The sequence below is a fragment of the Cherax quadricarinatus genome, chromosome 100 (assembly GCF_038502225.1).
Source record: "Cherax quadricarinatus isolate ZL_2023a chromosome 100, ASM3850222v1, whole genome shotgun sequence".
NCBI lineage: Eukaryota > Metazoa > Arthropoda > Malacostraca > Decapoda > Parastacidae > Cherax > Cherax quadricarinatus.
Genome location: NC_091391.1, coordinates 138362 through 163954, shown reverse-complemented (window position 1 = coordinate 163954; position 25593 = coordinate 138362). Strand labels below are relative to the sequence as shown.

Below are 25593 nucleotides of genomic sequence, written 5' to 3'. Positions count from 1 at the left end.
AATGGATATTAAAATAATGAGTTGATTGTATAATAATTTAATTATAATATATAGACATGTGCACAAGTCTTGGCAGATTAGCATAGCAGTGTTACCACTAGTCTGTCTTTCAAGTACAATAGTTATCCCTTCAAAAACTGCTAAACAAATTCAGTTACATCATTAAAACTAAAATATAAGATAGTAAACATGTACTCAGTGCCTCAAAGGTGCATCAAAACAAAGATTTAAAATGACAAATATAATAAATTAAATTGTGCTGGCAAATATTCACCTTTGACAAAATTAATAACTAAAAAATATACATGCAACAGTAAATTACAATAACCATCAAGACAAAAATAATTTGAGATGGACCCTGAGGTTCATTTCAAGTTGAGAGAAAACAATTGTAATACAACTGTTTAGTTTGATTAATGAACTAAATATTACACGAGTTTCACTTTTATCCTAAAATATCAACTGAGATGAGCAATGGAACAAGTGTTGACTGTCAACTTAGCTGAAGATTGAGACACTTGTGTAACACCTGGGGATCTTTCTTGAGGAAATGTTTCACCAGCCAATGGATTCTTCAGTCCATTATAGAGAGGAACGGTGAAAGATGAGGATAATGAAGTAATCAGTCCCTCAGTCTGGAGTCAGTGATGGACTGAACACACTGACTCCAGGCTGAGGGACTGATTACCTCATTCTCATCTTTCACCATTCTCTGTAATGGGCTGAAGAAGCCACTGGCTTGCAAAACATTTCCTCAAGAAAGATCCCCAAATGTTGCACAAATATCTCACTCTTCAACTTGTAGGTTTCTAACCCACAACAACACATGTCAACTTAGTAATTATCAGACTAACAAAGAATATTGTAATAGTGAAGCTTAAATTTAACACTGTAAAAATAAGCATTACCTTGTAGATCATTCATTTTCAGTCAACCATTCATTACCATGTGACTTAATCTCAACATACTTTAAATTTGGTTTCACACTGACAATGGAGCTCAAGTGAGGTGCTAGAAATATTACTGCAGTAACGACTATTTTTAATACATACATCCTCCAATCTAAGTAACTAATATTCTATTGTAATACTAACACCTTATCTATTAACACAATTTTTTGTCCTACTTTTTTGTTTTCACTTGTCCACATGTGCATATGTAAGTGTACGCATGTATTGTAAGTCGCTTTTGCTTATGACAGATGCGCTATGAAAACAAAAACTTAAGCAGATCCACAAAAACATTAAGCTTCGAAAAACTGGATTTAAACTATCAAGTAACAAATCTCAATCAACTGTAAGAGAGCATTTAAAGCCATAATTCACAAACATTTGAGAATTCAGGTAAATGTGGCATACTGTTTACTGTATTGCACTGTATACTATAAAACACTTAATGATGAGATTTGTCTCACACAAACTTGATAATGCAGGACTGCCAGGTGACATACTAATACACCCGTGAGCATCTTGGTACAGTAAGAAGCTCGATGCCATGTATAGGTAATCTAAAATATGGTCATCATATGAATTAAATTATCACAGTAGCAATAAATGACATCATTCCAGTATTATCCTTCATACACAGATCACTGAAAACTTATTTTCTCTAAAAACAATATTCTCCTCTATCAAGAGTTAAATCAGCAGTAAATGTGTGGAAATTTTTGTAATTTTCCTATAATTGTTAATATAATGTAATATAAATGTGAGGAAGGGAGTGCTTCCAACTGACTGGGGAGGAGGGGGGGGAGGGGTTGTGTAGATGGCAAGTTGGTGACATGGGGGATGGAAGGTTGGCTGCTGCTGGTCATCTCAGCTCTGTTTTTTTTTTGACCCAAGGGGAGAAACCATAAAGAAAACTGAATCTGTGAACACTGGTTGGTGGTGATAGAATGTCAACGATTCGGCGTCATCACAGCTCGGCCAGGGAAGTACACCACTGTTACCAAGCAACTAGATTACCGACTGGCCAGTTTAGATTATTTCTCAGGTAGGTGTTTGGGTGTCTCTCACCTGTGACATACAGTGCTCGTCACGACATTATGCAGGGTGAGCGCCCCGGCATAATGCCATGATGAAAATCAAGGGCTTACCATACAGGGGGGTCTTTTTTCGTTAGTACATTATGGCGGGCAGCAGCCGTTAGCATGATGTCTCGGCCTGCTGCCACACTGCAAAGTAACTTGCCAGTGCTCACGTGACTGCCGTGGTGAGAGGAAGTGTTGCATATTTGTCCTGCATCCACCCCATCTTTTGTTCTGTGCTCCCTTTGGTTTTGGGCTATATATGTTTGATTATGGGTAAAAGGAAGTCTTTAACACCTGAAACTATAGCTCAAATCATAGGGCTTGAAATGCTGCACCCAGTTCCTCACTGAATGCTCACACACACCAACATTCTCCACTATTTCTTTCGCACTATTTCTTTTATTTAAATGTACTCTAGTTTTTGAGGGACAGTTGCACAACATTTGAGAAAGTACTGTGCTGGGTGTTGGTATTATGCTGTTAATAAACAGCATAATATTACCACCAGTCAGTCAGGTTCTGTGACTTGATCTGCACAAAAATTGAATAAGGTTTTCTCCAACTGAATATTTCCTTTTCCCTTTAGCCTTACTCTCAAATATATTGAAACAGATTAAAGTATTGTATTTCGAAAAACAATCTTACAGAATTGGTGCTGTGTGGGAGTCGCTACATCAGTCAAATAATGTAATGGCTCCATGAAGAGTAATAATAAGCTCCTAGTCTTAATAGACTGGTAGACTATCAGAGACAAGAGAAGCACCACATTAGGCCAACTGGCTCATGTAAGGCCCTACTTCCACAAAATCATTTCACCTATGTATCTGTCTAAGCTATTTTTAAAGCAACTAAATTTTAGCTGCAATGACACTACTGGCAGTTAAGTTACACTTATTTATAACTACTGCCAAACCAATACTATCCTATACTTTCTAAATCTGAATTTATCCAAATTTATTTTGAGTTTTGCCTTTGTTAGATACACTCAACCTCATTTTTTTATTTGTTTTTTACCTTAACATCTGCCAAGACAAGGTGACCCAAAGAAATATTCACTATCATTCATTTAATCACTGGCCAGAGGTGTGCTGACATTACAATTTAGATTATCCTCTAACAGCAACATTCTCACCCTCCGTTCCCACCTCCAGGACTAAAGTCTGGCTAACTGGTTTCCCTGAATTCCTTCGTAAATCCTTTACTTATACTGGCCATCCACTTTTACACTTCAATAAATTCTTCAAATATTCTATACCTTTTAAAAGTGGAAACATAAACACATATGCAGTTTAATGTGATCCTTTATTGACAATGTTTCGCCCACACAGTGGACTTTTTCAAGTCACAATCAGATCTGTTTGTGACTTGGAAAAAGCCCACTGTGTGGGCGAAACGTTGTCAATAAAGGATCACATTAAACTGCATATGTGTTTGTTTCCATTGTCGGTATTTTATACCATTTATTTTCACCTTTTAAGAGTACTGTGTTGTGAGTATATAAATAATGATATATGTAGTACTGAACATACCTAAGACAGACTCAAAACAATGTATTAAATGTTCAAAATGGTATAAAATATTGACAAGTTGAGGAGTAAGGTATGTGCAGCAGTTGAGAATCTTTATTGCTGAAATGTCTGGTATTTTGTACCATTTTCAAGATATGTCAGACACAGCAACACAACAGTATCTTGGTATAGAGGATACCTTCCACAATTTCATCACTTACTACTAGTCATGACTGAAAAGGGTTCAATTCCAGACAGGCCTGCCTTCTCCGTCTTTGAGATCTTCCACCTCACCTTCGACAGTATTTCTGACTCCATTCTCATGCTTCAGCTTCATATTGTTCCAGACCATGGAGATGAACTCTTCTCCAAGCTGAGGGACTGACAACCTCCAACTATTTCTACAAGATTGATGGATTTATTACATCATCATATTACCTCGTCACTTCTGTTGCCTCCAACCTATAATCTGTATTGGACTGCAGAAACCACAGTGTAGTCAAAATGTTCCAGTTGTAGGTGTAGAGCAAACTCCCAAGTAGGGTCACTACATGTGGCCAGCAGAAACAGCCTAATTGATCAGGCCCTGATCCACCGGAAGGCTTGGTCATGGATGGGGCCATGGGGGCATTGATCTCCAGAATACTCTCCAGGTAGACCACTTGGCCCCCCATCCTCTCACGGGGGCATTGATATCCGGAATACCCTCCAGGAAGACCACTTGGTCCCCCATCCTCTCACGGGGGCACTGATCTCCGGAATACCCTCCAGGTAGACCACTTGGTCCCCCATCCTCTCACGGGGGAACTGATCTCTGGAATACCCTCCAGGTAGACCACTTGGCCCCCCATCCTCTCTCGAGTTTCCACATGAGCTCAGAGCTTCAATATTTAATCCTGCAGCTTTATTTCAAAATGTGCTATGATTTTTCTGTTTCAACTTTCAAAAGTGCTAAGCTGAAACCACTTAGTAAATTCTCAACATCTAAGAAATCACTTGGGTTGTCTGCTAGCATTAAATATTGTGTACAAATTTCTAGTGTCATTTTATTTTTTTAGATTCTGCAGGACAAAATATACATAGGTACCAGTCAAATGCTGACATCATAGTCACCTGAAATCTACAAGCTGAATTAGATTGCAAATTATTCTTTCTTCTTTCAACAAGTCAACCATATCCCACTGAAGCAGGGTGATCATTGAGGCAGGGTGCAGAGGCGTCGTAAGGGGGGCGGGGGCCGGGTGCCCCGGGTGACACCATAGAGCCTGTAAAGGTGACACTAATGCCCAAAACAGTGCTGCACCAACTTAAGAGAAGAATCCTTCGTTTCTATATAGCCTATTATACATTAACAAAGTACAAATAAGCCTATATAGGGAAAATCATTGATTTTGATGATGTGATAGATGATTTTGCATAACTGAAGGCAAGGAAATGTAAGATCAGATTCACTGAGATGTTACCTGTACTTAAAGTCAAATCGGAACTAGTGTTTCTCTGATATTGCAATGTTTTTCTTTATTTTTCAAGTTTTTTTACATTGTTGAAGATGAATAAATGTAGGATCTGTTGGCTGTACTAAAAGTGGTATTTGAGTTTTCCTCAATATTACTACGATTATTTATTTTATCATTAATAAAGTTGAGAAGTATTCTCCTGTTCAGTTTATGGCCCTTAAACATTCTCATTGCTAAATATGTCACTGGTCATGCAGTAGTGACGTAACTGGAGTTTACCAACCCCCATCCCCCCGCCCTTGAATTTCATGGGGGTGACACCAAAGATGCCGTCCTGGGTGACACCAGAGATTCCACCCCGGGTGACACCAACTCTAGCGACACCTCTGGAAGGGAGACCACTGAGGCAGGGTGGCCCAAAAAGACAAACAAAAGTTTCTCTTTTTAACTTTAGTACCTCTCAAGGGAGGTTCTTCGATGCTGGTGAGGGGCTCATGATCTAGGGGAATTGGATCTGTGCTTCAGTTCGAATTGGGCCTGAATACCTTCCATCCCCCCCCCCACAGGCGCTGTATAATCCAATGGGTTTAATGCTCCCCCATAATTATAATAAACTTTAATAATGTATACAAGAGAAGGGGTTACTAGCCCCTTGCTCCTGGCATTTTAGTCGCCTCTTACGGCACGCATGGCGTACGGAGGAAGAATTGTGTTCCACTTCTGCATGGAGAGATTGTACATTATGAACATTATAAGTTTATGAAAGATTAGCCATAGGTTGCCATGTGGTGCTCTTTTCAATTCAGCTAAAATTCATTTTAATGAATCTTTGAAAGTAATTTTTATAGCAATGTATTAACTAAAGTAATGGAAAAACAAGCAATATATGAAATTCACTATGAAGTGATGTTATGTCCAGATATGTAATGTGGCCCTAATGTTGGTCTCAAAGTGAAAGAATACACAAAGTACACAGCATTCCGAGTGCTCGAAATCTCTATAGAGCACTAAACTTTGATAGCATCAAGTGCACATGACCACTACGTTACACAACTTCATTCAGAACTTTTAACACACATTATAGGATAACCAACTACTTCACCGAGACTAGATTCATCATCTTACATAAAATAAAAATAATATGCACCAATGACAACTTCCAAAATAGTTACAAAAACTATATAATAAATACTGCATACAAAATATAAAGCAATTCACAGCCATGCAATTCATACAAATATCACAACATACACTACATATATACTGCTAAAACTGCCAAAACAATTACATACATAATATAATATTTTATCTTCTTTCAACAAACCTGCTGAATCTTACTGAGGCATTGTGGCCTAAAAGGTAAAACGAAGGGGTTACTAGCCTCTTGCTCCCAGCATGTTAGTCACCTCTTACGACATGCATGGCTTACGGAGGAAGAATTCTGTTCTGTTTCCCCATAGATGGATGGATGGATATATATATATACATGTATATGAGTTTCAAGAGTCTTGCTACTCTTGGAACCCAGCCACTGGCCAGGCTTGTCTGGTGCTTGCCTGGTCAACCAGGCTGTTGCTGCCCCACATATCCATCACAGCCTGGTTGATCTGGCACCTGGTGAAGATCCTTTCCCAGTTTTCTCTTGAAGGCTTCTACACTTGTTCCAGCCATGTTTCTGATATCTTCTGGTAAGATGCTGAATAATCTGGGGCCATAAATGTTGATAAAGCGTTCCCTTATCGCCCCCACCACATCCCTGTTCATCACAGAGTTTATGTTGCACCTCCTCCCATATCTCTCAAGTATGTTGTTATGGCAGTGTGCAAATTTGGGATCAGGTCCTAATTACTTTCCAGGAAAATATTATCGTTTATCTCTTTCTCCTCCACTCCACTGAGTACATGTTTAAGACTTTCAGGTGCTCCCAGTAATATAGGTGCTTTACTGGCTCTATGTGAGCTGTAAATGATCTCTGCATTTGTTCCAGCTCTGATATTTCTCCTGCTCTGAACAGGGCCATCAACACTGAGCAATATTCCAAATGAGTGAGCACTAGCAATTTGAAGAGTGCCATCATTGGCATTATTTCCCTTGTTTTGAAAGCTCTCAAAACCCACCCTATCATCCTCCTGGTTGTCATGATCTTTGTCTTATTATGTTCTTTGAAAGAAAGATCACCAGACATAATTATTCCCAAGTCTTTTATGTGTTCCTTTCGTTCTATCTGGTGATTGTCTTGAGTTTTGTATGCAGTGTTCCTTCTGAGTTCTTCATTCTTTCCATACCTAAGCAGCTGGAACTTATCACAATTGAACGTCATGTTGCCCACCACTGCTCACTGAAAAACCCTGATTATGTCTTCCTGTAATTTTTCAGTGTCTTCTACTGTAATGACTTTTATGCCTATTTTAGTGTCATCTGAAAATGATACAAAACTGTGACAGGTGTTCTTATCTATGTCTGCTATGAGGATGAGACACAGCAGAGGTGCCAGGACGGTGCCTTGCAGAACTGAGCTTTTTACCCTGCTGATGCTGGATTTTGTTGTTTACTAGTACCCTTGGTGTTGCACGTGTTAGGAACCTGAAAATCCATCTGCCTACCTTTCCCATAATGCCTATGGCCCTCATTTTGTGTGCTCACAGGATGGGTATGGGGTGCATAATAAACATATTAAACTAACTAACCTCATTTTGTGCACTATCACTCCATGATTGCATTTGTCAAGTGCCTTTGGAAAACATGTATATCACATCTGCAGTTTGGTCGTCTTCTAACGCCTCCATAATTCTGCCATAGTGGTTCAGCATCTGCGAAAAGCATGATCGTCCAACTCTAAAACCATGCTGGGTTGGGTTATGCTGGTTGTGCTGTTCCAAGGAATTTGTATTCTGCCATCTCATCACTCTTTCAAAGATTTTTATGTGAGAAGTTAGGGTTACTGGTCTGTAATTTTAAGCTAGTGCTCTACTACCTCCCTTATACAAAGGAGCTTTGTCTGCACTCTTCAAGGACTCCAGTATTTCACCTAGATCCAAGCTCTTTCTCCAAAGAATACTGAGGGCTCTTGCTACTGGTACTTTCCATTTTTTTTATAAGGAATTCCATGAGTCTGGTCCAGGTGCTGAGTGAGTGGGCATGTTAGTCATTTCTTTTTTGAAATTATGGGACTTGTGCTTATGTCAGTTAGTTGGTCTGTGTGGCCTTCTTCTGGAGTGAAAAATGTTTCTGCATTTTCTACCTTGCTGTCATTTAGTGGGTTGCTGAACACTGGCTCATACTGCTCTTTTAGGATTTTACTCATTTCCTGTTCACTGTTGGTATATGAGTCTCCTCTCAATAATGGTCCAATTCTACAGGTAGTTCTTAGCTTGGATTTTGTGCATGAATAGAAATATTTTGGGTTTCTTGCAATATCCTGTATGGCCTTTTGTTCCCTTTGTACTTCTTCTGCTAGGTATGACATCCTAAGTTTTTGCTCAAATTCATTAATCTCTCAACTAAGGTTTTCTTTTCTCTGTTGCAGCACATTTGTTTTTAAGCAATTCAGTAACCCATTTTCTTTTTCTGTATGATCTCCTACACTCTCTCTCTTTATATATTTGATCTTCTGGGCTCTCTGAATAGTATGTGTTTAACACAGACCTCGTATGCTTCTATATTCAGCCTCTGTAGGTACTGGTGGAGATTTAGGGTGTTAATGTCTGACTCCCAGGATATGTCTGATAGCTCTTGGTTCATTTTTTCCCAGTCAATTCTATGGTTGTTGAAATTAAACAACCCTTCTCTTACATTAGTGCTGCAGTTCCCTAACCCTCAGTTAATACTCGTCTGTACTTCAATGATGTTGTGGTCAGAGTATATTGTTTTTGTAATTGTTGTGTGTCTGATTAGTCCTCGCTGTTTGTGAATATCAAATCTGGCATTTTCATTTCTAGTGGGATCAGTTATCTGTTGCTTCAACGAGTACTTTACACAAAGCCTCATTAGTACCTGTTGAGCCAGGGTGCTTCAAGGAGATATTTCTGGTATAACGTTGCAATGAGCTATCTTCCATTTTATGTGTGAGAGATTAAAATCTCCAAGGAGTATAATATTTGGTGTGGGATAATTCTAGCCTATCCAGACAGCTATCTATCTTCCTTAACTGATTTGTGAATTCCTGAGCAGTTGCTGATGGTGGTTTATATACGTAGTACTAGGATAATTGCCAAATTTCTCCATGGGGAAGTAGAACAGAATTCTTCCTCCATAAGCCATGTGTATCATAAGAGGCGACTTAAATGCTGGAAGCAAGGGGGCTAGTAACCCCTTCTCCTGTATATATTACAAAATTCAAAAAGAGAAACTTTTTTTTTTTTTTGGGGGGGGGGGAGATGGCCACCCTGCCTCAGTGGGATATGGCCACCCTGCCTCAGTGGGATATGGCCACCCTGCCTCAGTAGGATATGGCCACCCTGCCTCAGTGGGATATGGCCACCCTGCCTCAGTGGGATATGGCCACCCTGCCTCAGTAGGATATGGCCACCCTGCCTCAGTGGGATATGGCCACCCTGCCTCAGTGGGATATGGCCACCCTGCCTCAGTGGGATATGGCCACCCTGCCTCAGTGGGATATGGCCACCCTGCCTCAGTGGGATATGGCCACCCTGCCTCAGTGGGATATGGCCACCCTGCCTCAGTGGGATATGGCCACCCTGCCTCAGTGGGATATGGCCACCCTGCCTCAGTGGGATATGGCCACCCTGCCTCAGTGGGATATGGCCACCCTGCCTCAGTGGGATATGGCCACCCTGCCTCAGTGGGAGATGGCCACCCTGCCTCAGTGGGATATGGCCACCCTGCCTCAGTGGGATATGGCCACCCTGCCTCAGTGGGATATGGCCACCCTGCCTCAGTGGGATATGGCCACCCTGCCTCAGTGGGATATGGCCACCCTGCCTCAGTGGGATATGGCCACCCTGCCTCAGTGGGATATGGCCACCCTGCCTCAGTGGGATATGGCCAGCATACTGAAAGAAGAAAAAATTACCAAATTCCTATTTTCATCTTTAATACCTAGAATTTCTACTATATCATTCATAGAATTCAGCAATTCTGTGCAGTTGAAAGAATCTTTCACATAGTCCTAATCCTCCCTGTGACCTATTAATTCTATCACATCAATACATGTTATGGGTTTTTATCTTTATCGCTCCATCCAAAACATTCCTTGTGTGTGTTTCTGTAAATGTTCCAAACATTCGCTTCTGAGAGGAACCCACTAATATAACTAACTTTTCGTTTTTATTTTATTTCAAACCTCGAGTGTTTGCAAAGAGGAAGCAGGATTTACCATCTGGGATGTTTTGTTTTGCTGTGTGTTTAGTTAGTATCACTGGTGATGTACTACCTGGTATGGCCCCTGGTGGACATACCCCTGATTTCTCCAATACTGATTTTGCATTTGACTGTATATTCAACCCTGATGAGCTGATGCCTGGCTTGGTATGTCCCAGTGTTGTGTCCCTCTGTCCCATTTCCCCATTTTGCCTCTTTCTTTGGTACAATCGTTTCTGTCTACAAAAGACTGCTGCTCATTTTCCATTTCTCTGTAGCACGGCATTCCTTTTACATGATGGTCTGGGCAGTTCAGGTTATAACATTCTCTGGACTGTGTTGAAGCTTTGCACATCACTGGGTGGAAGTACCTGCTGCACTCTTTGTAAAAGCAACACTTTCCATTTCTCAACACGTTCATACATTTTCTATTGTGTTTATTCCAGCATGTTCTCCCTATATTTACCTACATTTACTGAGTCTGAATCTTGCCCAAGTTCTGCCACCTGATCTGTATTCTCTTGTTTTCTTTCATTTATTCCTACTATAAATTTCTCTTCTTCCCTTCCCTTTTTCCTATGTCATACACCCATTTTTTGGTCTTTTCTGACTTCCTGAATGACATTTTCCACCCTTGTTTCAGCTCCTTGGTCTTTACCTTTATTTTCATTTTCCTCCTCCCCCTGTTCCCTACCTTTTTTTTCCCACTCTTTGTATATATCTGGCAAGCTCCTTAGAAACTTTCTTATGCTTTCTAGGTTTTCACTTTTTAATACTTCCCTTATGCCTGACCAGGTTTCCATCTCAATGGGGCAAGTCCAGAAACATCTTTCTTGTTTTAGGTCATTTCTGGTGGCTGAATTAAGCTTTGTACGTGATGCATGAGACGTTCTACATATTTCATAATCAATGCCCCTAATGTTTCTTCTAAAAAATTTTTCACATACACAAGAGATCTTATTTCTGGCCATCCTCACTTTTCTTTATACTATCCTGGGTGGTTTATGGGCAGTGGGTGGTCTGTGGGTAGTTCATGGGTGGTGGGTAGTTTAAGGGCGTTGGGTATTTATGGGAAGCGGGCAGTGGGTAGTAAGTGCTGGGTGGGGAGATCAGTGGTGAGTGGTTAGGGGTGAGAGCAGGAGACACTTCACACAGTAAGTGAGGTCAATGGCTTATCCTGCTTTCTTTTAAATTTCCTTTTTAGAATTTAAGTGTTCACTTTATTACTCTTCCCAGACTCTCACTCACTGATCACTCGTATTTTTTACATACGGTTCTACCATCTTCCCATTATGTCCTTTAATTTATAATGATAGTCACTGGATGGTGAAATGTTTACAAGTAGAGATACCCAGATGCTGCACGTGTTTAATTCTTCCTCGCGTCAGTACTGTATACCATTCATGTCATGTACATACGTCATATATATGAGCTGCACTGCCCTAAACATAAAACTTTTGTGAAAATTCTCTTTCATGCACAAATAAACATAGATAAGTTATCATGGCATAAAAAAATATATTTTGCACCAAAAGTAACTCATTAACATATTCTAACCTTCCTAAAATTAACATGATATAATTTAAATTAATCTTACCCAACTTATCTCAGGTCAGCATAAGCTTATTATTGTATACCCTTAATTTAATATATTAATTTGTAATGTGTGAACTGATAAAACAATCATAACCTTTTAACCCATGATAACTAACTATTTAAAAAATATTAATTAAAAAATAATTAAGTTAAAAAATCTATACAATATACATGCATGCATACATATACACAAACAGCTGCACAATGAAAGTGAACTGAGAAAATACCAATGTATAAATAACTAGAATATTAAAAAAAGTTTAAATAATGACAATAAGATCACTTAAAATGTATCACAAGAACAGGATTAGCAAGTCCTTCTGTTCTAAACTTTGGTTTTTAGGAATGAATTGTCCTTCACAAGCCCAGTGTTGGCTGCCTTAGTATACCCCGACAACCTCTAGCATAACATGCTGCTTCCACTCTATAAGCTGCGTTTATTTCTCTCTTAACATATTGGCCGTTTCCTACCAAGGTAGGGCGACCCAAAAAAGAAAACACACTTGTCACTCACTCCATCACTGTGTTGCCAGAGGCATGCTGATACTAGTTCAAAAACTTTTAACATATCTCCAGCTGTCCTTCAGAGTGCAGACACTGTATGTCCCACCTCCAGGACTCAAGTCTGGCTAACTGGTTTCCCTGAATACCTTCATAAATGCTGCTTTACTCACACTCCATATGTACAAGAAATTACCATTTTTTTGTTTTGCATTTCTATAATATTCAAATAATGTTTGAACAGTTTCTAATTTCAAATGGATTGTGAACACAAATACTTTCTGAATTTTCAGCTTCACACAGTTTTAATAATAATTAATAGCCTACACAACCTTTTTCTTCTGTTGTAAAGAATATTATGTCAGTGGAAAGTAAATATGAACAGTTACACACCTCAAATTATTTTACCTTCTAACAGATATTTTACTGAGAAAATGCACAGACTTATGTATAGTATATTGATCAGAACTTTGGTTGTCTTAAACTTTATCATGTCGTCAGTGGATCAAATCAAAACCAATCCTATATTTGCTCTTATACAAGATTAGTGTCTTCTGCTTATTATTAGAGATGCATAATTTACCAGTAATTTAATTCTCATTATTTTGAAATTTGAGATTTTGCTGAAAAATGTTTGTAGGGAATATTTAAGTTAAATTTGCAAAGTTTGTCCATATTGAACAATAATAAACAGTAGTGTACAGTATCCGTGATGAAAAGGTTGTATATAAATGAATACAAATTTCATAGAAGCATTAAAAGAAAAACTGTAACATGAAAAAATCTGACTTGAGTAAAAAAAAAAAAAAAAAAAAAAAAAGCATATACGAGATGCTAATAATGTAAATTTTAATGTATGTGTCACTTTCAAAACACAATACAATGAGGATCTTTAGAGATCACATCGAACATTAAGCAAAGCTGTGTGTAACTTGGGTCCTTCATCAAGACTTCCAAAATAAATTAAGAAAATCAGTTGATGGATAAAATTAAAAAAGTAATTACCTTGCGAGAGATATTGGTGGAGAAGGCAGACCAGACAAGCAGAAATGCACATATGTATCACTAGTGCATAGCAACATTTTGTGAGAAGAATGTCTGAAAGATATGCTACCATGATTAAGGTTGCCAAGGAACTTGGGAAGTGGTGCTAAATGGCTGAGTGAGTTGATCAGTGCAGTATACAAACTACTCGACACAAGTTCCACGGTTGTCTGCTGGGGGATTATCTGATGCTGGCGATGCAAGTGCAGCATCGTTGAGCAGTGCTGTATCATTTTCATGCAATAAATTGGTCAAAAGCATATAGACAGGCTCAAAGGCACGCCGGTAACCCTGAGATGTCAGATGCAAGTAGTCGTACATGTCTCGGTGATCTATTGTCCCATCACTTAAGACAAGGTCACGATCAATATTAACCACCTGCGAAAATATGATGAACAAACTTAGAACTGCATCATATTGCAACATACAAAATATATTAATGCATGGAAGAAATCACAATAAAATGGACGACTGCAAATATGTAAAAATGCCACAGTGAAAAGAGGAAAAAAACCCTGAGTGCTTTCATGTGCTTACACACACACACCTTCAAAGGAATTCGAAGAAGAGGCAAGAGAAGCACATTTTAAATGTTAAACACTGTTAAAATACAAATAAGCAGCAGCATGAGAAGTGAAGATTCTTACAATATAGTGGACCCCCGCTTAACGATCACCTCCCAATGCGACCAATTATGTAAGTGTATTTATGTAAATGCATTTGTACGTGTATGTTTGGGGGTCTGAAATGGACTAATCTACTTCACAATATTCCTTATGGGAACAAATTCGGTCAGTACTGGCACCTGAACATACTTCTGGAATTAAAAAATATCGTTAACCGGGGGTCCACTGTATACCATGAATAAGATAATAGTAACCTGACACAGGTCAGCCTGGCGCAGAGCTTCCTTTATGAGAACATTGACTTCACTGTTCTTCTCACGCAGAGGATTGGGTTTCTCTCCTCGAGGTAAAAGTGTCTGGAAAAAATGCAATTTTTAGAAAAAAAATTCTTGGACAGATGTTTCCATCTTTTCCTACTAAGCTATATACAACCTATCAATGAAATGGTATATATTTTTAACTTCCAGTATTATGTTATACGAACATGCCTCACTAATACCGTAGGTTAAATTCCAGATTGCTGTCGTAAAGCTAATATCACTTTATAGCAAATCACAGCCTTTTTCTTTCCACTTACCAGTGCATATAAAAGCCTAAAAACATGTTTTCACTATCATTTACAAAGTACATGTATGTAATAGCACTAGGCCTAAAAAATGCAAAAGTAAAGCTAATAAAAAAAAAATTGAAAACTGTTGAAAAACAATTTTAAGAGCAAGGCAGGTGCTCAAAATAAATGGAAATATAACCAAAAATGGAAATATAACCAAAAATGGAAATATAACCAAAAATGGAAATATAACCAAAAGCGTGCACCACATTAATGAGGTATGCTTGTACATACTTTTTACAAATGGAATCTAAACTCATCTCGTGAAACAATTTGAGTATTTTTTGCACTTGGGTATGAGAGTTTTGAGGAAAAGTGTTAAGCAAATGTTGAGGGGATTTTACAATTGTTGTGGGGAACCTAAATGCTAAAATGGGAGAAACTATTGTGTATGGCATAGTAAGTAAATTTGGAGAGTCAGAATTATTAAAAAGGGTAGGGGGGCCTCTAACTGAATTATATATAAATATTTATTATTAAGCAATACTGATTTTAAGAAAAAGAGGATAAATAAGCATAGAAGATATATATAGAGCACTAAATTATGTATTAGTAGATATAGTAAGAGTTTGTGGGTAGACTTTTGGATATGCTTGGTTTTAAATTATTATTATTATAATCAAGGGGGAGGGCTAAACCCATAGGATTATGCAGCGCATGTGGGAGGGGATGTGGAAGGTATTCAGGCTTAATTCAGGGAACTGGAGCACAGATCCAGTTCCCTTGGCCAACGTCAACTTGGTTTTAGAGGGGCAAGAAATATGTCGGATCATTGTTTAGTAGTAGCTACAGTGAGTACATGATCACTGATGTAAATGAGGAAAAGCAGAGAGCCAAGAATACTGCCTTGGGACACCCGTGTCTATAGGATGTGTTGATGAGGTTATGCCCTTGATGGAGACATATTTGTGTCCGTTGTTAAGGTAGGACTTTAAATATGCTAGTGAATGAACTCCGACACCATAATATTTTAGTTTAAGATGTAGGATGTTGTGGTCTACTGTATCAAAAGCTTTCCTAAGGTCTCTACAGAATCCCAGAGGATATTCATTATTTCCAAGAGTTGCAAAGAGAAGTGTAGCATTTTTATAATTGCATCGTTTGCATTTTTATTTGGCCTAAAACCAAATTCGCAAGGGATGAGTATATTGAGCGATTCTAGAAAAGAGTATAATCTGTGGATTAATATTTTGAAAATTTTTGGATAACAATGGCAAGTTAAATACAGGTCTACAGCTATTTATGTTAATTGGGTTTCCTCATTTATGTACTGGGGTGACCCTTGCTATCTCAGCATTGTCAGGAATGTGTTGGTTTCCAATGATTTGTTGAACAATATTGCAATGGTAAATGAAAGCACATTTTGTTCTTTTGAACAATAGTAGTGATACATGAGCTAAGTTTCCTGATTTGTTTTTCAGTGAATTTATTATCGAAGGGACCTCAGTAGGATTAGTTGAAGCCACATAGAGGGAGTTTGGAAAACTTCCAGCAAGGTAGTCACTCGCTGGAGCATTGGTACTACTTGGGATTTTGCTAATTGGACTTGATCCTATGGTAGAGAAGAAATTTTATGTATTGGCTGTTTCAGCAGGATAGATGTAAGGTTCATTGAATTCAATTAGGACAATATCGCTGGTTTTGGTCAATTTTCAAGAGCCCAGGATTTAATTGTGTTCCAGGTCTTTTTCATATCACCATTGATTTCACTGAACCTGCTAACATAATACAAGTTATATCACTACTCACACAAACTATGTTTTTCACTTGTATGTCATAGTGGGACTAACAACAAAACAACATACCAAATTACCAGTACTTACAAGAATAACTATATATGCTTGTGGCTGCTTTTCCCTAATTGCCTGGAATATTTCTGTGATGCCTTCAGCAACTTCATCTGCTGAATGGTCATGGTTATTGGTCCCCACTAATACCACAACAGCCTGTAATGGAACAGTCATTCATCATAAAATGGATACTCCTTCAATATTCACTGGTACATTTACCGGCCCAGGTCTATTCCAGATAGTGACCCGGCAAATAAAAGGGATCGAAACTGTACGTATTTCTGAATGTCTCTTGCCCCTCCTCTTCATTGTGTTTTTGGGCTAAAAAATTATTAATGTAAAGTTTTGTGATGACTGTATCTCACTGAGTGCCCGAACAACAAGATTTTACCCCCTACAAAATGGTAATTCCAAAATACGTATATTACAGGTGCTCCTCGACTCACATTGATTCGACTTGTGATATTTCGACTTTTTGAGGGCGCAAAGGCAATTACAGCCACTCCTCACTTAGCGACGTATTCGTTTATCGATGACTCTGGCTTATGACGGGCTCTCTGATCAGTATGTATACCTAAATAATGTATATCAGAGCTGATGGTTGACACTAACTACTATTATAGCTTGTTCCTCACTTAGCGATGAATTCGTTCAACAACGTGGTCTTAGGAATGGAACTCCATCGTTAAGTAAGGAGAGGCTGTATTTAGATACGGCAATTGTGAGGGCCAATCCAAGTGTTCGACTTCACTTTCATGTCCTTCGAGTCAATCTTGAACAAATGTAGTGGTGTGAATAAGTGTATCATCATCTTGGAAGATAACAAACGTACACATTTAAATTGATTACTCAGTCATTCGACAGTTCAATCAGCAAATGTTAATATTATTTTGGCCACTATCACAACCAACACTATCAAAGGCATGACAAGGCAATGAAGACAATGCTAGGTGTGAACATCATTCCATGTGATGGTTGTTGACAGAAATACAGGTTCATGTAACACCAGCATGCATACAGGACTTGCAACATGATCAACACCTGAATGATACATAGGGACAAGACTACACACCTAACGTCCTGCAAAGATGACCAGTTAGTCATGACAGAAATGACCGGAAACTGCACTAATCGAGGTGGAAAATATAATCCAACAAACTCCGGGAGCTTTCAGTTTAGCCAAACCCATAAAACAACTTGCCTTACAGAAACAGGTCACTGCAATTCACCTTACACAGTGACCCGTCTGACTTTTTGGGGTTATCCTAGGTAATTTACATTATGTATGATAATTGTACTTGTGTACCAGTGCCTAAATAAACTTACTGACCTCACAGACCTGACCACTTGATGTGCTTTAATAAATTTGTTTAACCCTTTGAGAGTCAAGAGGCCCTCTCCCAAACTCGTTCTCAGGGTCGAAAATTTTTCGAAAAAAAAAAAAAAAAAAAAAAAAATTCTTATGAAATGATAAAGAATCTTTTTCCGATCATAATGATACCAAAAGTATGAAATTTGATAAAAAATTTACGGAATTATGCTCTTGCAAAGTTAGTAGTCTCCAAGTTGGTGATTTGGCCCACTTTGGGCCCTATTTTCAGCCAATTCCAACGTTACAGTTGACTAAAATCATAGCTATTTCCCTAGAACTCCATTAGTTCTATGGATTGAGTTCAAGAATCTGCCCATTTACTGATTTCCACTACCCAATAAAGTGGTCAGAAATTGGCAATTTGGGCAATTTCATACAAATTTCAAAAGATGCCAATTTCAAATTAGGGTCCAGAATAAACAAGACAGACATTTGTGGCACTAAAATAACATTTTATCTGTTCATCAGACACGTCTCCAGGCCCCTCTTACATTACTTTTGCTTTCCATTTTGAATTTTTATTCTCACAGAAACCAGAAAGTTTTCTGTTATGTATACTACTGCATCATTGTAAAAATGGTATAAATAATATCAGCGCACTTATGAAAGAATATTAGACTCACCAGTTGACATGTATTGGACGCTTGACTTGATTTGTTTACTCTTGAATATCGGCAAAAATCGATCATTTTCGCTACTATGAGCTCAATTTCAAGGTACTTGTCATCGTGAAACCAATCAAAACCATCTCTAATTCTGTAATATATCTTCCATTCTATCAAATGAGACCAAGGAAACGAGAATCCAACTATAAATACCATATGAAAATTCACTAGAAAGTCACTGTTTTAAACCAAAAACACAGTTGAAGTTTTTTTTTCTCATTATACACAGCATGCTTCGGGATTTTTTTTATACTGCGCACACTGACCATACAGACCCATTCTTTCATATGTAGGCCTGCCAGCTTTCTTCCACCAGATTTGAAGGTGCTAGAATTTAGGCGCATAAGTACGTGACCGACCCAGGCTGCAATGACGTACTTGTATGTGACCGACCCTCAAAGGGTTAATGTACATTCCTATGTATTGACTGAAGAAGCTTGTTGACATGCAAACATCTCACTCAAGTTCCTCTCTTCAATTATTTTTTTTTCAACAGTTTAAATGCTCAAATGTCCATGCTCTTAAGCATGGACTGTTTGAGCAGCCCATGCCCAAATCATGGTAAAAGTGTTTCTTTTATGGGTCACCCTACCTCAGTGTGAGACAGCCAGCAAGATAAGATAAAATTTCATCCACAAGAACTCTATCATTGATACAACTATCTAATGATATCAACTACAATTTACGTCTCACCTTCGGTTTTATATATTCCAATTCTCCATTCTTAAGTCTCCAGAGGACATGTTGTGTTTGGTCACCTCCGATACCAAAATTGAGGCTATGCATCGGAGCGAACCATTTCTCCCATAGATCAGTGGACTGAAGATTGGCAACCAAAGAGTCGCCCACAAACACCACATCGGGTTCCATTTCCCGTGCTTGGTTCACAAACCTATTGTGCTGAAAAAATAAAAAGAATTATTTTCTGTTCTCTACCAGTACACTTACACAAGTTAAAACTGGAACCGCTACTAACAACAGAACTAAGTGCGTTTGTACGTGTATGTTTGGGGGTCTGAAATGGACTAATCTAATTCACAATATTCCTTATGGGAACAAATTCATTCAGTACTGGCACCTGAACATACTTCTGGAATGAAATAATATCGTAAACCAGGGGTCCACTGTACTGCCATCTACATAAGCATGTATGAAGACAAGTTCAAGATTGAGACACTTATGCAACATATGGGAATCTATATTAAGGAAATGTTTTGCCACACAATGGCTTGTTTAGCCCAATACTAAGCACAGAGGAGTAAGGAGAGGAGGAGCTTGAGGTAATCAGTCCCTCATTGTGATTAGATGTGAAAACACTATTTGCTGGGCTCATTTTTGCCAACAAGTATTCTGACTGGTTTATTTAGGCCTACCTATTCTACCTAATTAAATTTACATAAAGTAGAACTGACAGATAATCAACCCCCATGTGATAAAAACTATTCAACCCACCCAAAGTGGTTAAGTCGCTTTTCTTACCTATCTCTTCTTGCCTATCCACAATGTTGTTGCCGCTCTATTCTTTCCCAATCCTTCCCATCCCCCACTCTTATAAACTAATTAAAAAATGGCATTCCTTAAGATAAGATTTGTTTGGATTTTTAACCTAGGGGAGGGTTAGCCACTCAGGATAACCCAAGAAAGTCAGTGCGTTTTCAAGGATAGTTTTTTATTTCCGTTGTGGTCCTTCAATCTCGTCCCCCAGGATGCCACCCACACCAGCCAACTAAGACCCAGGTACCTACTTACTGCTAAATCAGCAATTTCCCAAAGCAGGCAGTACTGCTCCCCTGGGGGTAGTAGAAAGATCCAGGGGGAGTGTAGAGGAATTTTGAATTTGCAGTAAACTTAATATCAAGAAAGAGGTGTGTTCATGTGTGTGTGGTCAGTGCTAGGGATGTGGCCTGGGAGCCAAGGGGGCGGCAGCCCAAAAAAGTTTGGGAACTCCAGCAGCAACAGCCTGGTTGACCAGGCAAGCACCAGACGAGCCTGGCCCATGGCCAGGCTCAGACAGTAGATAAACTCTCGAAACTCTTCAAAGGCATAAGTCAAAGGTATAAGGTACTGTGCTAGATGAATGGAGATACCAGGTAGTACAGTGAACCCCCAGTTTACGATATTATTTCATTCCAGAAGTATGTTCACGTGCCAGTACTGAACGAATTTGTTCCCATAAGGAATATTGTGAATTAGATTAGTCCATTTCAGACCCCCAAACATACACGTACAAACGCACTTACATAAATACACTTACATAATTGGTCGCATTGGGAGATGATCGTAAAGCGGGGGTCCACTGTATAAGGAAACGTGACCAACATTTCCTCCCAAAGAAAATAAATCTAATACGTATATAGAGCATATATTGAGCAACTGAAGATCTGAGTTTGGTTCCCGACGAGGGTTGAAACATTGGGTGTTTCCTTACACCGGTTATCTATGCTCACTCATCAGTAAAAAATGGGTACCTTAAGATTAAGATGTTTATTTCGACAAGTTACGTGGTCATACAGAGGAATATAATAGTTGGGTGTACATCCCAAAAGCCCCTTTGTATGTAGAGCATTTTGGGCAAACTTAAAGATTAATTGAAGATTAGGAAGGCAATAATACATAGTTCAAGTGGTCATTAGACGAGTAACAGCGAGTACAGGAGAAATGAATATTATATCAGGTGATGACCATAACACAAGGCACAGATCACTCTCTGATGTTCCTCGTGTCCATCTCACACTATGTAAAAACTCAATGCACATAAAAGGCCCAAAAATCTGGAATTCATTACCTGTGAATATAAAAGAAACACTGTTTATAAATTCAAGTCTCTTCTTAAAAATCACTCATCCACAACTAAATAAATACTGAATAATTGTATCTCATAAATGTTTAACCTGTGACCCAATCAAACTTTGTTTTTTAATTACATGACCTAACAGAATACTCCATTCTACTGAATGTTCAGCAACTCAGTAAATGACCATATGACCTGTCTTTGTAATACATGTACTCATTTGTACTTAATTGTTATCTGTTTCCTAGTGTGACTTTGTCAATGGTCCAAGTCGAACCGAAACATCGTCGTAAGCTTCTCTCTTTTATGTGCGGGTTATTTGTGTATCGTTCCAGTCACGGTATTGTGCCTTTTTTTGTTATTTATTGTTATTGTTTAGTTAATCTTAAGTTAATTTTACGCCTGCCCGTAATGCTCTGCATACAAGGGGCTTTTGGCATGTTACACTTAACCAATGTATTTCTTTGCACTTCTATGTATCATGTCCAAATTATTTTTTTTTTTTTTTTTATTATCACACTGGCCGATTCCCACCAAGGCAGGGTGGCCCGAAAAAGGAAAAACTTTCACCATCATTCACTCCATCACTGTCTTGCCAGAAGGGTGCTTTACACTACAGTTTTTAAACTGCAACATTAACACCCCTCCTTCAGAGTGCAGGCACTGTACTTCCCATCTCCAGGACTCAAGTCCGGCCTGCCGGTTTCCCTGAATCCCTTCATAAATGTTACTTTGCTCACACTCCAACAGCACGTCAAGTATTAAAAACCATTTGTCTCCATTCACTCCTATCAAACACGCTCATGCATGCCTGCTGGAAGTCCAAGCCCCTCGCACACAAAACCTCCTTTACCCCCTCCCTCCAACCTTTCCTAGGCCGACCCCTACCCCGCCTTCCTTCCACTACAGACTGATACACTCTTGAAGTCATTCTGTTTCGCTCCATTCTCTCTACATGTCCGAACCACCTCAACAACCCTTCCTCAGCCCTCTGGACAACAGTTTTGGTAATCCCGCACCTCCTCCTAACTTCCAAACTACGAATTCTCTGCATTATATTCACACCACACATTGCCCTCAGACATGACATCTCCACTGCCTCCAGCCTTCTCCTCGCTGCAACATTCATCACCCACGCTTCACACCCATATAAGAGCGTTGGTAAAACTATACTCTCATACATTCCCCTCTTTGCCTCCAAGGACAAAGTTCTTTGTCTCCACAGACTCCTAAGTGCACCACTCACTCTTTTTCCCTCATCAATTCTATGATTCACCTCATCTTTCATAGACCCATCCGCTGACACGTCCACTCCCAAATATCTGAATACGTTCACCTCCTCCATACTCTCTCCCTCCAATTGATATCCAATCTTTCATCACCTAATCTTTTTGTTATCCTCATAACCTTACTCTTTCCTGTATTCACCTTTAATTTTCTTCTTTTGCACACCCTACCAAATTCATCCACCAATCTCTGCAACTTCTCTTCAGAATCTCCCAAGAGCACAGTGTCATCAGCAAAGAGCAGCTGTGACAACTCCCACTTTGTGTGTGATTTTGATAAGTCTAGTAGAGACTTATTACACTATTGAATTAGTTAATAAAGATTACAGTATTACAATGTAATAATTTCAAACAATTTACAGTGTGATGTATTACAGTTTAGTACTATTTAAAACAATGAAATTTGGTATCACAATGGAACAATTTACATTATGATGTACTGTTTTATAATCTAATACTATTTAAAACAATGGAAACACAGATATCGTAATTTCGCAGTAGTAAGTGGTTGAGCATTCATCAGCACAATATGGTTAGGTATGGTTTGTCTGGTTAATTTTGGGTGATGAGGTGATTTCTTATTAGGGTCTTAAACTGATATGCAGAGACGGGTCTTTTAGTGTGTTCTGGTAATGAATTCCAGATCTTTGGGCCTTTTACGTGCATAGCGTTTTTGCATAGGGAGATATGAACATGAGGGACTTCGAAGAGTGATCTGTGTTTAATATTATGGCTGTGTGTTCTGTTATAGTTATCAAGGAGGAGTTTGAGAGGAGGGTTTAGAGTACAGTGGAACCTCAAATTTCGAACGTATCGCTTATCGAACTCTTTGAAAATCAACTTTTTTTTCGAACCAACTTTGTCCCTATTATCGAACTCGCCCCTATTTTTGAACCGCCGGGTACCGGACCTGTCCACCTTCTTCAAAGATTAAGGATATTTGCGCCAAGTGGAATGATGTCCAAATGTTTGTGGAGAAGTACCACCCTGAGCAAGCTGAAACAAACCATCTTTGCAACAAGTTCAGTGACAGAACCATGTCCCATTTTAGGGAAATGTTAAAGAGGCACCAGAAACAGAGGACTGTGGACAATTATTTTGTGAGACAGGGGTCCAGTGACTCTCAAGCTGGTCCTAGTGGCATTAACCTGTAAACGGTCCAAACGTATATATACGTTTTTTCAACATTTGAAAGTATGTAAAAAACGTAGATCTTCTTTTTGTTTTTTTACATTTGAAAATGTGTAAAAAAATTTTGATCTACTTTTTCTTTTGTTATATTTGAAAATATGTAAAAAAACGTAGATCTACTTTTGGAGCACTACGCGTGTGAACGTAGATCTGCTTGGACCGTTTACGGGTTAAAAGACAGAGAAGGGAAGTAACCCCAGAGAAGCCTTTGATACCTAAAGTCCTCATGGAGGGGGATTCTCCTTCCAAATGCTAATCCCAACTCCCTCTCTCCTCCTCCCAATCTTCCAGATGCCATCACCAATCTTCAATAAAGGTAAGTCAAAATGTTATTTTATATGTTTAAATTTATTAATACTGTACATAATTGTACACTACATTTGTTGTGTGTATGTAAAACTATAATTAATCTCTATAAATTGTATTATTTGGGGAATATTTTTGGGTTCTGGAACGGATTAATTGTATTTCCATTATTTCTTATGGGAAATATTGCTTCACTTTTCAAACCTTTCAAATCTAGAACTAACTTCAAAATTTGAGGTACCACTGTACAGTGGTACCTCGGGATACGAACAGCTCAAAACTCGAACAATTATGTAAGTGTATTTACATAATTGTTCGAGTTTATTTTTGGGGGTCTGAAACGGATTAATGTAATTTACGTTATCCCTTATGGGAACAAATTCGTTCGGTATCGGCACTCGAACAGCCTTCTCAAACGAATTAAGTTCGCATCCCGGGGTACCACCGTATAGTGTTCAGTGAATGTAGTAGGCACGGTAAGTGTGGATATTTTGTATATTAAGCAAGTTAAGACTCTCGAAAACAGGTGGAGTGCGTTGTCTGATGCCGGAGTTAGTAATTAGTCGCACCGCAGATTTTTGTTCGGTTATTAAGGTTTAAGGTGATTTAGCGTGGTTGATCCCCAGGTATAAATACCAGAGGTCAGGTCCGGGTACACGAGTCGTACAGTGAGAGAAGACCTGCCTGGGGTACATAGGTGGAGAATTATGTGAGGGAGATAATGAGGGAGTGAGGGAGGGAGAGTGAGGGAGAGTGAGGGAGAGTGAGGGAGAGAGTGAGGGAGAGAGTGAGGGAGAGAGTGAGGGAGAGTGAGGGAGTGAGGGAGGGAGAGTGAGGGAGAGAGTGAGGGAGAGAGTGAGGGAGAGAGTGAGGGAGAGAGTGAGAGGGAGAGTGAGGGAGAGAGTGAGGGAGAGAGTGAGGGAGTGAGAGAGAGAGAGGGAGAGTGAGGGAGAGAGTGAGGGAGAGAGTGAGGGAGAGAGTGAGAGGGAGAGTGAGGGAGAGAGTGGAGAGAGTGAGAGGGAGAGTGAGGGAGAGAGTGAGGGAGAGAGTGAGAGGGAGAGTGAGGGAGAGAGGGAGAGTGAAGGAGAGTGAGAGGGAGAGTGAGGGAGGGAGTGAGAGGGAGAGAGTGAGGGAGAGGTAGTGAGGTAGAGATAATAACTCACCATACTTAACCATCTACCATCACCATGTAGGTAGAGTGAGGTAGGTAGAGTGAGGTAGAGGTAGGTAGAGTGAGGTAGGTAGAGTGAGGTAGAGGTAGGTAGAGTGAGGTAGGTAGAGTGAGGTAGAGATAATAACTCACCATACTTAACCATCTACCATCACCATGTACATCTTGTAGTGGTGAAGCTTGTGTTGCTGTGTTCATTATTAACTCTCCACCAGTACACGTACTCCAACACCAGTACACGTACTCCAACACCAACACCAGTACACGTACTCCAACACCAGTACTCCAACACCAGCCTCCAACACTTCTCCAACACCAGCCTCCAACACAG

At 39.2% G+C, this 25593-nt stretch overlaps 1 protein-coding gene across 1 annotated transcript; it reads right to left on the bottom strand.

Annotated features, from left to right (window-relative positions):
* Window positions 1-21: 21 nt before the first annotated feature.
* Paf-AHalpha (Platelet-activating factor acetylhydrolase alpha) lies at window positions 22-25593 on the bottom strand. Its single transcript, XM_053799769.2, has 5 exons — window positions 25395-25593; window positions 19211-19417; window positions 16514-16636; window positions 14335-14436; window positions 22-13832 (listed from the first exon to the last, which is right to left on the bottom strand). Exons 1-5 carry the CDS (start codon window positions 25458-25460, stop codon window positions 13599-13601), a joined length of 732 nt encoding a protein of 243 aa, XP_053655744.1. The 5' UTR covers window positions 25461-25593; the 3' UTR covers window positions 22-13598.

What these genes read in the sequence shown, in the direction of transcription:
- Paf-AHalpha (XM_053799769.2), bottom strand. Translation starts at nt 25,460, where the DNA reads ATGAACACAGCAACACAAGCTTCACCACTACAAGATGTACATGGTGAT. An exon ending in TGGAATATATAAAACCGAAG is followed by an intron (nt 16,637 to 19,210) that starts GTGAGACGTAAA and finishes GTTCCATTACAG; the next exon opens with GCTGTTGTGGTATTAGTGGG. An exon ending in AAGCATATATAGTTATTCTT is followed by an intron (nt 14,437 to 16,513) that starts GTAAGTACTGGT and finishes CATTTTTTCCAG; the next exon opens with ACACTTTTACCTCGAGGAGA.